This window comes from Ambystoma mexicanum, chromosome 2p, assembly GCF_040938575.1.
Source record: "Ambystoma mexicanum isolate Mex_15411 chromosome 2p, UKY_AmexF1_1, whole genome shotgun sequence".
Lineage (NCBI taxonomy): Eukaryota > Metazoa > Chordata > Amphibia > Caudata > Ambystomatidae > Ambystoma > Ambystoma mexicanum.
In genome coordinates, this window is record NC_090923.1 from 472,986,459 (window position 1) to 472,999,564 (window position 13,106).

General features: G+C 45.4%; 1 protein-coding gene across 7 annotated transcripts in view; it reads left to right on the forward strand.

The window, feature by feature from the left end:
- Nucleotides 1-13,106, forward strand: part of LOC138566485 (cyclin-dependent kinase 17-like) — a 1,557,968-nt gene that overhangs the window by 696,631 nt on the left and 848,231 nt on the right. For all 7 annotated transcript variants that reach the window (XM_069643847.1, XM_069643850.1, XM_069643846.1 and 4 more), the window contains one exon: nt 12,423-12,517. In XM_069643847.1, the coding sequence (XP_069499948.1) occupies nt 12,423-12,517 (95 nt within the window). The remainder of the gene's footprint in view (nt 1-12,422; nt 12,518-13,106) is intronic.

Consider the following 13,106-nt stretch of genomic DNA (forward strand, 5'->3'; position numbering starts at 1 on the left):
CTTTTTATGTTCTAATAACCTTTGCCTTTTACTCCTCTTGAAAAGTATACACTTTATTTAAAAAAACCCAGGACATCCTGTCCACCCTCTCCACCCACACTCCTCCTTCCCTCTCCATCTGTGCTTGCTGACCCTCCTTTAGCCACCCTCCCACCATCCTTCTCGTCCTTTCCTCTTTTCACCCCTGACGAGGTTGCTAGACAAGTCCGATCTATGAAAGCTTCTTCAAAACAGGTTCATCCCTGTTCCTCTAAAACCATCAAGGACCACATTGACACCCTCGCTCCGGCCCTTGCTGATTTGTGAAACCACTCCTTTGCCTCTGGATCCTTCTCCTCCCCTCTGAAGCACTCCTTTGTGCATCCTCTTCTCAAGAAACCCACAGCTGATCCTTCTTGTCCAGCTAACTATCGCCCAATTTCCATTACTCCCTTTCTTGGCAAACACCTGGAAAAGTTGGCCATCTCTCAGCTTAACCTTCATTCCAATTCTGTTGGCTGTCCCATGACCACCAGTCTGGCTTCAGAGCTGCCAGAAGCACGGAAACTGCTCTCCTAAACATCCGTGAAGATCTGCTCACCAACCTTGACTCTTAACATTCCCTCTGTCCTCATCCTCCTCGATCTCTCTTCTGCCTTCGACACGGTAAACCATACCATCCTGCTCAACCGTCTCCGTGAAAACTTGGGTATCACTGATCAGGCTCTGGCCTGGCTGACCTCTTTCCTCTCAGATCGACCCTCCCAGGTCCCACTTGGGTCCTTCCTTTCATCTATCTTCTTCTCTACATGTGGTGTTCCCCAGGGGTCTAACCTCTCGCCCTGGCTTTTCAACCAATACCTGGCAACTCTAGCCCACTGCATTGCCATTTTCTGCTCACATTTCCAGTGCTATGCTGACAACACTCAACTCATTTTCCGGCTGCCCTCTACCACCTCCTCTCCCTCTCTCATCTCTTATTGCCTAACTGCCTTTCAAGATTGGTGTGCCGCCAATGATCTTTGTCTGAATGCCAGCAAGACGGAGATCCTCCTCATCGGCACACCTTCACCCTCCTTTCCCCTCACTCTCTGGCCGGCCTCCCTTGGCCCTCCTCCTACCCCTTCCTGCGAGGCTAAGAACCTCAGGGTCATCTTTGACTCCACCCTTTCCTTCTCCGCCCACATTTCTGAGGTCTCTAAAAAGTCAAATTTCCGACTGCACCTCCTCAGAGGTACTCTGCCTTTCCTCTCCTTCCCCCAGAAGCTCAGGGTATCTCAAGCTCTGGTTCTCTCTAGCTTGGACTATTGTAACGGCCTCTTTCTAAATCTACCTGCCTCTACTCTCCGCCCTCTGCAACTAATCCAGAACAGGACTGCGAGACTTGCCCTTGGCCTCAAGCCCTGGAATCGTATTCCTCCAGCTCTGAAATCTCTTCACTGGCTGCCAGTGGATGCAAGGATTAAATTCAAAACCCTCTGCATTGTCCACAAGGCTTTCTGGGGCCTGGGTCCAAAATACCTTCAGCTATCCCTCCGCAAATACCACCCCTCTCGAGCTCTTCGCTCCTCTACCTCCAACTCACTCAGGGTCAGTCGTTTTTCTAAGAAACGAGCTGGGGGTAGATCTCTGTCTTCGGCTGGGGCCTCCCTCTGGAACAGCCTCCCTGCCACTCTAAATCTTGAGGAGAACCATCTCCGGTTCCGGAAGCACCTCAAGACCTTCCTCTTTTCTTCTGCCTTCGCTCCCCCTCTCCTCTGCTGATCTGTTCTCTCTTGGCACCGTGCACCTGGCCACCCTCTGTCTTTTGGGCCCAGGTACCTTCTCATCCTGTCACCCTCCCGCACAGCCTCCTGGCCACCCCTTGCACTGGGGTCTGTATCTGTACCCATAAAGCCCCCCTTTTTCGTCCTGCACTTATCGGACCTACCCTGTCTGCTGCCTTAAACCTAGCACTTGCAAATTGCTGGCTGCATTACCACTGTTTGTTGCCTTTATTATTTATTTGTTATTTATCTGTTTCTGCTCTGCTTCACACTTTCCACCTCTCCCTTCTTCCATGAACTTTTCCCCTCCTCCCTCTCCCATGCAGTTGCGCGTTCTCAATGTCACTGGGTCTAGTAAGATAGCTGTTCTGTTCTCCCCTGTTCCCCTCCCTTGCCTTGTCGTGCTCTGAAACACTTGTATACGAGCGCCATAGAAATAAAATATCAATCAATCAATGCCAACAGTAAGATATTCATGTCGCCAGTAACCTTACTACTAAAGTTATCTGTGGTTGTAGGTTGTGTCTGTGAGCCATCCCAAAAGGGTCTTATCTGATTCAGAAACTTAGAGTGTACAGTATTGAAGTATATTTGTGTGTTGTTTATGATTGCCTCCGTTTTATGAATGTTTTATAACTGACAGATAAATAAATTAATAAGCATTTATCAAAGAAACCTTGAGTGCAAGAGTGTATTTGAACACCTGTGATTGTAGACCTCTGTGTAACATCATTACTGCTCCCATTTCCCCTCTTGAGATAAGCCTGGCTGCTCAACACGCTACCAAAACTGTGTAGTACAGACTTATACCAAAGGTTGGTTTGCTTAAACCTGTAGTCATACTTGCTTGTAGTGGTCCCAGAGGGTACTGCATTCAAACTTTGCCTAACAGACGACCAGCCCTTTTTTGGAGTATAGCGGGCACAAACTAGGCCAGGCTGTGTCTAAACAGACCTTGTCTAGGTGGATCATCCTCACTATTTCTGAATGCTAAGATTTGGCGGGCAAGGTCCATCCGGAGGGCTTGCGTACTCATTCAACCAGAGGTATGGCTACGTCGACGGCCCTGCAAAGGGGTGTCCCGATAAAGAACATATGTGATGCTGCAAAGCGGTCTTCGATACACACGTTTACTAAGCATTAGTCCCTGGATACTTCCCATGCTCAGGATGTGGCGCTTGGTAAGGCAGTGCTTTACTCTGCCCTTTAATTTCAACTTTACAAAATTCTTCACCCTCCCCCACTCATGGATACTGCTTTGAGAGTCTGTCAAAGATGAGGAATACGTTGGAGGGCACAATCCATTCGAAGAACAAGTTACTTACCCCTGGTAAAGTTCTCTCAGCTGGATGTTCCTCCAACGTATTCCTCATCGCCCTCCCCGCATCCCCCTCTGTAGAATTTCCCATGCTATTAAAACTTTCGCTCCAACAAGGCCGAGTATGGTCAGGCCTGATTTGTGGCCACTTCTAGTACACGAGGAGAAGGGGGAAAAAAACAGAACTGAGGCAACGGGCGCCGTGCGTGCTACTTATAACATCAGATGACGTCGCCCTCGACGTAGGCCCTTGAGGGACCATCGACCTGACACCATCGACGCAGGGCGCCCTCTGCTGAAAAATTTCCGAAGCAGCCGAGCTGTGGACACTACATGTCAAAGATGAGGAATACGTTGGAGGAACATCCAGTGGAAAGAACGTTACCAGGGTAAGTAACGTTCTTCTCTTGATGTGGTTGCTGCGGCATCTTCCAACTGTTCATTGTTCAACCTTTGTGGCTCTCCCCTGCAATTTTCCAATTATTGATGGATAAGCACTATACTATGAGAGAGTGTGTCTATTTGGTTTGAAATGTGTTTGTTGCACATCAAGGCATGGCATCAACAGTAAAACAGACCTAAGTGACCACAGTTCAAGGGTGTTTATTGAACTTCAAAAAGGGTATGATGAATGCCTATCTAATCCTAAATGTACATATGGGAGCAGGCTACGACCATCAAATAATAATAACGCAGTCCTAGTGGTGTCATGTCAAACTAAAAACTCCTAAAAAAAAATAATAAAAAAAAAATAATAATAATTTCCATTCCTTACCTCTAAACACAAATCGTGTGGGGAATAATGTGAAAAAGAAAAGTGTTCAAAATTATGTCAGGTTTTCATCCGTTGGCCTCCCTTCACCACGTTTTCAGCATGAGATAAGGTGTTCACTCGAGGGTAGCGCAGTCTCTGCCTTCTTTAGCACGAGGTTACAGTCCAATCATCAGCATCAGGACCTTCAGAGCGCAAGTCTCCTTGCTTCTCGAAGTCTCTTCACTCAAACGGCCTGATGCAACAAAATGAACAAGTTATTTTCCTCTTCAGATTTTTACACATATTCACATCGGGATGAGTCACTCCCCACCCCGGATCCTTCTCAGCTGGTCTCAGATCATTTTAGCATAAAGTTCTGCACAGGCTTTCCTCTGCCGAGCCTGTCTTTCACCTTTCACTTTATTACACAATGTTCGTAGGTTACTCTTTTTCAGGGGCTCACGGTTCATCCCGGATCACACTCAGCTGGGCTCAGATCCCTTGAACACAAATAGTCTCCCTCAGCCGGGCCCGGACCAATGTAAACTTTACATCAAATATCGAAGACTTTCAAATGTGGGGTCTGGCTTGACCGGTTGCAGGACCACTTCGATTTCACATTTCTCTTTATTTTAACGTTTGTACCCTTTCAGTTGGATACCTAACAGACTTTCGAATGAGCATCCGCGTGATGCCGGACCACTCTGTCTACTGTATTGTATTTTAGCTTCAAAATTCATTCACTCATCTGCTGTTTATAATAATCTTCTTTATACAATTTTGCATCTTACAACCTTGGCTTCCACACAGACTGGTCTGGTATCAGTCTCCCTAACTCACCGGCATTGCTGACTTCACTGGTGCTGCTTTGTTTTAGGAGCCAAGGACTGTACCACAGAGACAAACGCTTTCCGCTGCTTTGACTGTCGAAGCGGGAGAGCCCCTAGTACCTCCGACACACAATGCAGGATTCTTCAGCTTTAATTCCAGGCCTTACGTTTCCTATTCTTGAAGGCTCATGAAAGATGCAGTCTTTTGGTGAAAAGGGCAAGGGCACTTCCCTCCTTTTAATCCTCTTCGGTCTTGCCATCTTCCGCCTCATATTAAACTGCCATCTTGGAACTGCTGCTCCCTCGTGTGCTTTGCCTCGCTCAGAGTGTGCATTCGTGCTCCACCTTTTATCCGTGTGGGGAAGTGTGATGGAAGTCTGGTGGGTGTAATGATCAGTAATTGCCTGACCCTGCTGGGAAAGGGTTCGTGAAAAGGGGGAGGGGTGTTCAATCCCAAAGTATCCTATGGGATAAAGGTGTTATAGGGAAGAGGATACTGCGTCTCGCCATCCGGTGTCCCACCTCCACTCCCCGAAAACCCCTCATGCAGGTGATCCTCCTGCATTGTTCCACCCCCAAGAACTGGATCCAAAAGCGATGGCCGTGTCCTGGGCACCTGGATGACAGATCCCTGGTGGATAGCTGGTGAGGCATCTTCAGTTTTCTCACACTATCCATTATGGCTTGTTATAATCATTGTTTGATGGATTTCCTCTGCCCTCCTATCAGTTGAATCACTACTTCAGCTGTAGCTTCCATATCCGGACTGTGTACATTTTTATCTCCAAAGCTATTGTGAATTGTATAAGTGGTACTGCTTCATTTAGAAAGTTTGCTGCTCTTACGACCAGTCCTTTGGATCAGTTTTCTGAAATCGGCTGTTCAAATCACATACTATGCCCAGCTCCTTGTTGTTCTGCTAGAACAGTATTAAATGCAGAGCTGTAAGCTGCCCACTTGAAAATGGCTACTCTATTTCATTCCAGACCATCTTTTTATGTTGCTGAGTCACAAAGTCGGTTATGGCTCGCGTAGCTTTGCTCCAAAAAGCTCTGGCCTTCATCCCGGGTCCACTGCAAGTTTTGACTTCTACCTCCCCAACCAGCACTGGGGCTGCACCCTAGGGCTGGCATTGGCATGGCACACCAACATCAGGCAGCACATATGAGCTATTCGTTTGCGCCACCTCTGTCTCCTGGCAGCCGCATATAAGTAATCAATAAATACATCTTGGATTATTTTATGGAAATTGTTTAAACTGGCCAGTTGCAGGTATCCCGCAGCAATAAAGGAGACAGAGGCCAGGCTGATAAGTTAGACATGTTTCTTATTAGACAGCAAATAAACAGCCTAACTGAATAAACAGCTGAGATTCAGGGAAGCACAGGATGACAAGTATCAGCAGTTGTCAAACGGAGCACTGAGGGGTTGGCCCCAGAGCACATCTTATGTAGACATGCCATAAGAATATCTCCAATATTTTCTGGTGATTTCATAATGGTAGGTGGTACTTTCTGTCACGTTGCATACATTTTGCAATAACTGAAAGAAGCTGTCTTGTGATGAAGCCCTGCGGTTACATGAGCTTGAGTACATTGTGTTTTAATACAGATGCGCAGCTTATGTGAAAAAGACTGTTATCGTCCATATATGGTGATAATACAGAACTTACAGAAAGCAAGTGGAAGAAAATGTGTGACATGTCCTTGTAACTGTTGCTGGGCCTTACTCTATTCTGCACAAGGCAGGACCAGGACCTGTCAGTAGGGATAGGTGCAGAGTGAGGCTCCAGGCTTGAGCTAATATGTTTGTTTGGTTAAACATTTTAAAATACTGTCTAATGTTAACACGGATTGAACTGTAACAAATGATTTCTAAGTGATACAGCTTTTTCAATGTAGGAATAGATGCATACTGCAGAGTCCAAGTCCTGGACTGAAAGGACTTTGAGGAAGGTCTGTCTCACTCCCATCTTCTCCACATTGGAAAAGGGTGTTTCTTTCTGATGTTAGAATAGACGAGTCCGAATGAGATGACATGTAAACTGTCACAAGGCTCCTACCAGATGCAGAGGCATCTACTTGTTCCATTAGAAGCGTTCTCAGGGCGTAGGCCAATACCTTTAATAAATAACAAATTTGATCTAATGCACAACCAAATAGCTCTTTTCATAGCATCATCAAATCCTGACAAGTAGTTTGATAATCCTGTGTGAGCTATGTGTGTAAGGTAAAGCTATAAAGCTATACACTGCTTTTTGGATTTTATTTTTCTTTTCTGATCTTACTGTTAGGAATTCACAGAGGATCTTCCTAGAGTCATTATTGCTAAACCTATAGCTGTTATTTAAGAGCACTTTATGGGCCAGGTTCCCTTAATGAGGTTCTGATGTAGTTTAGCCAGAGAGGCTGTTAATCACTGATTTCTTTCATTATCGCTTTGGTCAAGGTAAGATGTAAATTCCTCCAGAGTTTTGTTCAAATATTAAATGCTGCAGGCCTATAAATTCTTCCGTCTGATTAAGGCTGCGTTCTTCATGCAAGAGGTCGCCCAACGAAATCAGTACTCCTTGATTTGCATCACTTCCTGTTTAGAAATAGCCCCAAATGCTTGCACCATACAGTGTGTGAGAAACCTGAAGGTGTCTCACTTACTAATCCCTGGGGATCTGTCATCCAGGTGGCCAGGACACGGCCATCGCTATTGGATCCAGTTCCTGGGGGTGGACCAATGCGTGAGGATCACCTGGATGTGGGGGTCCTCGTGGAGTGCAGGTGGGACACAGATGGGTGAGATGCGGTATTCTCCCTTCTTATAAAATCTTTTCCCCATCCCTACCACGTAGGATACTCACACTCTACCCCCCCACCTTTCTCCAACACACTTTCTTACACCACAAAAGACAACAGACTAATACTAGAGGCGTTTATCTGACATGTCCCAACACAAGGGTCAGGCAAAGTCAGGCAAATTGACCAGAAAAAAAAAAAACACACACACACACACACACACACACACACACACACACACACACACACACACACACACACACACACACACACACACACACACACACACACACACACACACACACACACCACACACACACACACACACACACACACACACACACACACACACACACACACACACACACACAACACACACACACACACACACACACACACACACACACACACACTCTCTCTCTCTCTCTCTCTCCTCTCTCTCTCTCTCTCTCTCTCTCTCTCTCTCTCTCTCTCTCTCTCTCTCTCTCTCTCTCTCTCTCTCTCTCTCTCTCCCTCTCTCTCTCCTCTCTCTCTCTCTCTTCCTCTCTCTCTCTCTCCCTCTCTCTCTCTCTCTCTCTCTCTCTCTCTCTCTCTCTCTCTCTCTCTCTCTCTCTCTCTCTCTCTCTCTCTCTCTCTCTCTCTCTCTCTCTCTCTCTCTCTCTCTCTCTCTCTCTCGAGAGAGAGAGAGAGAGAGAGAGAGAGAGAGAGAGAGAGAGAGAGAGAGAGAGAGAAGAGAGAGAGAGAGAGAGAGAGAGAGAGAGAGAGAGAGAGAGAGAGAGAGAGAGAGAGAGAGAAACAAGACGAGCAATGCAAACACACAACGAGACTGCTATCCTAGGGTGGCAGTCAAGAGGAGGAGAAAAGCGTTGAGAACAGAAGGGGTGACGAGGAGAGAAACGACCTTGCCCTTTTTGTCATAGACCCACAGCGCCTCCATGAAAGGAGTCATAAAATCATGAACATAGCCAGCGTGTGTTGCAGCAGATGTAAACGGTACACGGAGCCCTCCTACACTGATAATCGGGGCAGGAAGAGACACTTGCTACCGTGGTAACTTCCTTGACTCCAGAGATGAGAAAAGCCAAGTGGTTCATCACAGCCGGTGAGTCGAAGGAGAGCCAATAAAAACCAACTGTGTTGAACGAAAGTTGTGAATGGCAAATTAACGGGAAAACCAGCTGCAGAGGGGTCCGGCACCACGTGGGTGCTCACTCGATAGACTGTGGTTGATTCCCCATTGTTGAAACTACTGATACCAGAAGGCCCTAGGGAAGTTGCAAGGAAAAGGTCAAAGTGGTAATACAGGGGTTTAGTAAACCCCCTGTACAGTTGAAAGTCTTTGACCGGCACGGCACGTAATTGGGAAGCTAAGGGAGACAAATTTCTGCATAGAGAAAAAGAAAAAGGATTTGTCTGGTTGGCAAAGTGAACCCGACGGAGGGCTGTCCACAGTGGATTGTTTAAAAAAGACATTAAGACTTGTGAAGGCAATGCGAAAGGAGAAATCTTTTCGAATAAAAGCCGTAGTGAACCCAACGGAAGGAGGCTAACATTCGAGAAGGGTCTGAGCCCGGAAGAGGGAGATTCAAGGGTGAAAAGCCATCACCTAACGTCTCGTGAACGCAGCAGGTTATATTTTGTGAATAAAAGCTGTAGTAAACCTGACAGAGGGAGGCTGCTATTTGAGAGGGTGCTGGGCCCGGAAGAGGGGATCCAGGGGTGAAAAGCCATCAACCAACATAACGAAGTATGTGAAATAGATGAAATCTTGTGAATAAAAGCTGTAGTGAACCCAACAGAGGGAGGTTGCTATTTGAGAGGGAACTGAGCCCGGAAGACGGGGATCCAGGCGTGAAAAGCCCCTCACCCAGATCCCCCTCCCCTCCATACAGACAGGAACTTTTAGATTTTTCATTTTGCGCCCATCAGATCCTCGGACGTAAGAGACTTTTTTGTAGGAAAGAGACTGACTAACGAAGTTCCTGATACATAAGAACGAAACTGTAGTCTTGTGCTGGGAAATCTCGAGTGTGTGCTACGCTCAAGAGTCCTACCTTGTCCCATGCTCAAAACGTGGGGAAGGACCCCTGGCTATAACATCCTGATTTATCATTTGTGAACACCATCCCACACTCTTTTTTTGTATTTAGTTGTAAGGATTGGCAATCGTTTTTATTTTGTATAGGCCATTTTATTTGGACAGACGCCACTAGCACTGCCTTATTATTATTTGATCGTCGTAGCTTGCTCCCTTCTTAGATTTAGATAAGCCGTTTTTCCAACCTGCCTATACAGTTCAATAAACACCCTTGAACAGTGATCACTTGTCTGTCTTTACTGTTGCCACCATGAGTTCCTTACAAGTGCCAATGCTAACGATTTTGCTTTGTATATGTGGATGCTATTTTCTAGAGGCAGTCCTCCCAGTTGCTCCCATATCTTAACATGCAACTTTTGACCTGTGCACTTTAAAAGCTGTTTTTTGATGTGCTGCTACGATTTAGGATTTCCCAATATGGTGACACCGAAGTAATCAAAGAAAGTAACCCAGTTCATTTTTCCTCCCTTGACTAATACAGGACCAATGGATGCTCTAGAACTGCTAATAAACATATCATTTTGTTTCATTTATATTTACCTTTAGGTCCTTCAGTCCCACATACTCTGAGTAACCCTTAATATTTGCAAGGCATTTTTTTGTTCTTGTGAACAAGATAGCGTCTACAAGGGCCCATATTTTATAGCCTCCCATCTTTAGGACGTCACTTGTCATAAAGATGGGAGTCTATACAAGTTTAGAATCAAGATCTGATCCACGCTACACATTCGCTCCCGAAATCCGTATGAAAATATGAAAGAATTCTATTGGCTTGTACCCCTTCTAATATCTTTGCATGCACCACCCAGCCAACCCACTTGCCCGTTGTATCAATTGGAGAGATTGGGCGGCAGCATGCCAAGTCTTCTTTATTGCCTTTTTGAAAGATGTGTATAATTACTGCTTCCTTTGAGCTTTTTGGAATAATAGTTTAGTGTAACAAGATATGAAATACTCATACAAAGATAGATAGCCAAATAGTCTTCTCGCATTGAAATAGCTCAGTAGGAACCAAGTCTGGCCCTATTGTCTTCCCTTTTGCCATTTTGGTTAGAGCTTTCCCTACCTTGCTAACAGTGATGTCAAATAAGGAGTGAAGATGCTGCCAGGCGGCCCTGAGAAGCAGCAAATTCCAGCGGGGCCCAGGCCATCCCATGGGTGGATCGCCAAGAGCCGAGAGCTGCTGTGCACCACCAATGCCGTGTCAGGAGGGAGCAGGCCAGCAAAGCACAGTGCGCAACCCTGCTCCTGGCGCGAGCAGGTAAACTGGACTCTGAGGACCCCGACTGGAGCCGACCGCTGCCCCACAAGAATATCTTGCAGTAGGTTGTATGTTCACCAGTTGTTTGGTGCTGATCTCCTTTGTTTTCACCTCTACCCGCATGCTTTTAACAGATGATCTCAGGATTACGGTTCTGGAGCAACAGATTCAGGCTTCTAGTCCATCACCATCCTGGCCATTCCCCCTCTGAGCTGGTGAAGTGCACCCCATTATGTCAAGCAAAATGGGAAATTCTGAGTATTTTCTCAACAACCAAGATCATGTGACTCTCTCCTTGGCACCATGGGACATTGGAATAAATGAGACTGGATTCCTGTAGCAGCTGCAGTACGTCTGTGTGCAGCAAAGCTGTGGAGGGTCCAAAATAAGCCAGTGATCTCTGGATATCTGACACAGATGCTTTGAGTGATCCCAAGAATGAGAGGAGAAAAACACAGACAGGAGGAAGGGAAACTTAAGGCGAATAAGTAACACCAGATGCTGAGACCACTGGTGACTATCCTTGCTGAGATGATTGCCCTAGAGATCAAATAGTGAGACGGGAGCAGAAGCAACACTGGACAGAGTTTTGCAGACACCTACTAGTTTTCAGACACAGCAATGCAAATACTGCTAGGAAGCACTGGGGAGACTTTGGAGGTCATAAAGGCACAAATCTTTGAATCCATTGAACAAGTGACTAAAAAATGAAACGGTGCCTCCTGGAACTTGTAAAGAGGTTTTTTGAGCTGTATGAAAGGATTAACAGTGTATGTTGGAATTTGAAGTCAAAGTTCCTAAAGACTTGCTCAAGAAGACTGAGCAATACGTTTTGACAAACTACAAGACTGATTTTAAAGCTTCAGACTACTTACAAACCTTTATTTAAATATAATTCTTAAGTCCTAATTCTGCGATATGCTGCAATATTAAAATCGTAACCAGCTTGACCCATTACATGTTCACTGTTTAAGGGTAAGTCAACATTTTGTACACCAATATTGTAACTCAGAATCCAGCCATGCAGTTAGTCTTGCTGTTTATCCTCCCCCCAATGACTGGCCAGGGAAAGAACCATCTTTCTGCTGTCTGATACTGGAGGTGTACCTAGCTCATCTGATATCACTTGTAGGGAAGGCCACAGAACTTTATCCTACACCCAAAGTAGTGTACATTTTGGGATGCACCTAAAGTTATTCAGGTAACAGATGCTGCTGTGACAAACGCACCTACTATACCACATGCATTCACATTGGAGTTCTTGCACAGAGACCGAGCCTTACAGAGTTACAAAGACTTGGCTCTTTGTTGTTTAGAAACAAAATGGTTTCCTGGCCCTGCGTATGTATCTGGTCATTTTAAATTGTGTTACATTTCTTACTTTGCTTAAATATTGATGTAGTTTTGCCAGGATTGGTAATCGGAAGTTTCCTGAATGCGTCTTGTGGGTAGATCCTCAACCTACATTCCAATGCTATGTGTTGCACTATGTATTTTTTTACAGTGGTGGTGTTTGCTTCTCAAAATTCATTTCTCTGACATTTTGTAACATGGCTGGTTTTGTTAGTGATTAGTCTGAACATTTCAGACTCCCACATTTACTTTTTTGTTTTTCCTTTTCTCTTAGTGTCGTTGTTAAAGGATCTGAAACATGCAAACATTGTGACGCTGCATGACATTGTACACACAGAGAAGTCTTTAACACTGGTGTTTGAATATCTGGTAAGAATGATTCAATAAGAATTAATAGTTGTGAGACAGAGTATGTGTTTACCAAGCATGCATGAACAGTGGATTTCAGCATCATTTCCTGGCACACAGCTCACAATGACACTTTCAGCAGAATCACACCGGATACGATTAGGTTGATTATGCTACTGTGCCTAATGTCATTATATCATTGATGCTGCTTAACTGTTTTCAATCAGTCCATAATGCCAGAGCTTTGCAATATCTTTGCATGCATTAATGTGCAGAAATATTGAAGTCGGTCAGAGGATGATGTACCAAACTGAGGGAAAGAGCACTGGGAAAACTCTTGGTGAGCAGGGCCTGGTGGGCTGTGTCGAGGGTTGAAGTGGTCTTCTTCTTTGTTTGTGGTCCATTGCGTAAAACTTGAAATGCCTGAGGGAAACCTGGCCGAAAATTTGTTTTGCAAAGAAAATGACTATTTAGGAACTGGATATTTGACAAGAAGTTTGTCTCTGAGCTTGATCATTTTAATGTAGCTGTCTGCTGGTGAGATGTATTTCGTTTGGATTATCTAAGTTGAGAGCAGCCAATCACTGTTGTACATCATTTGCAAGGTGCT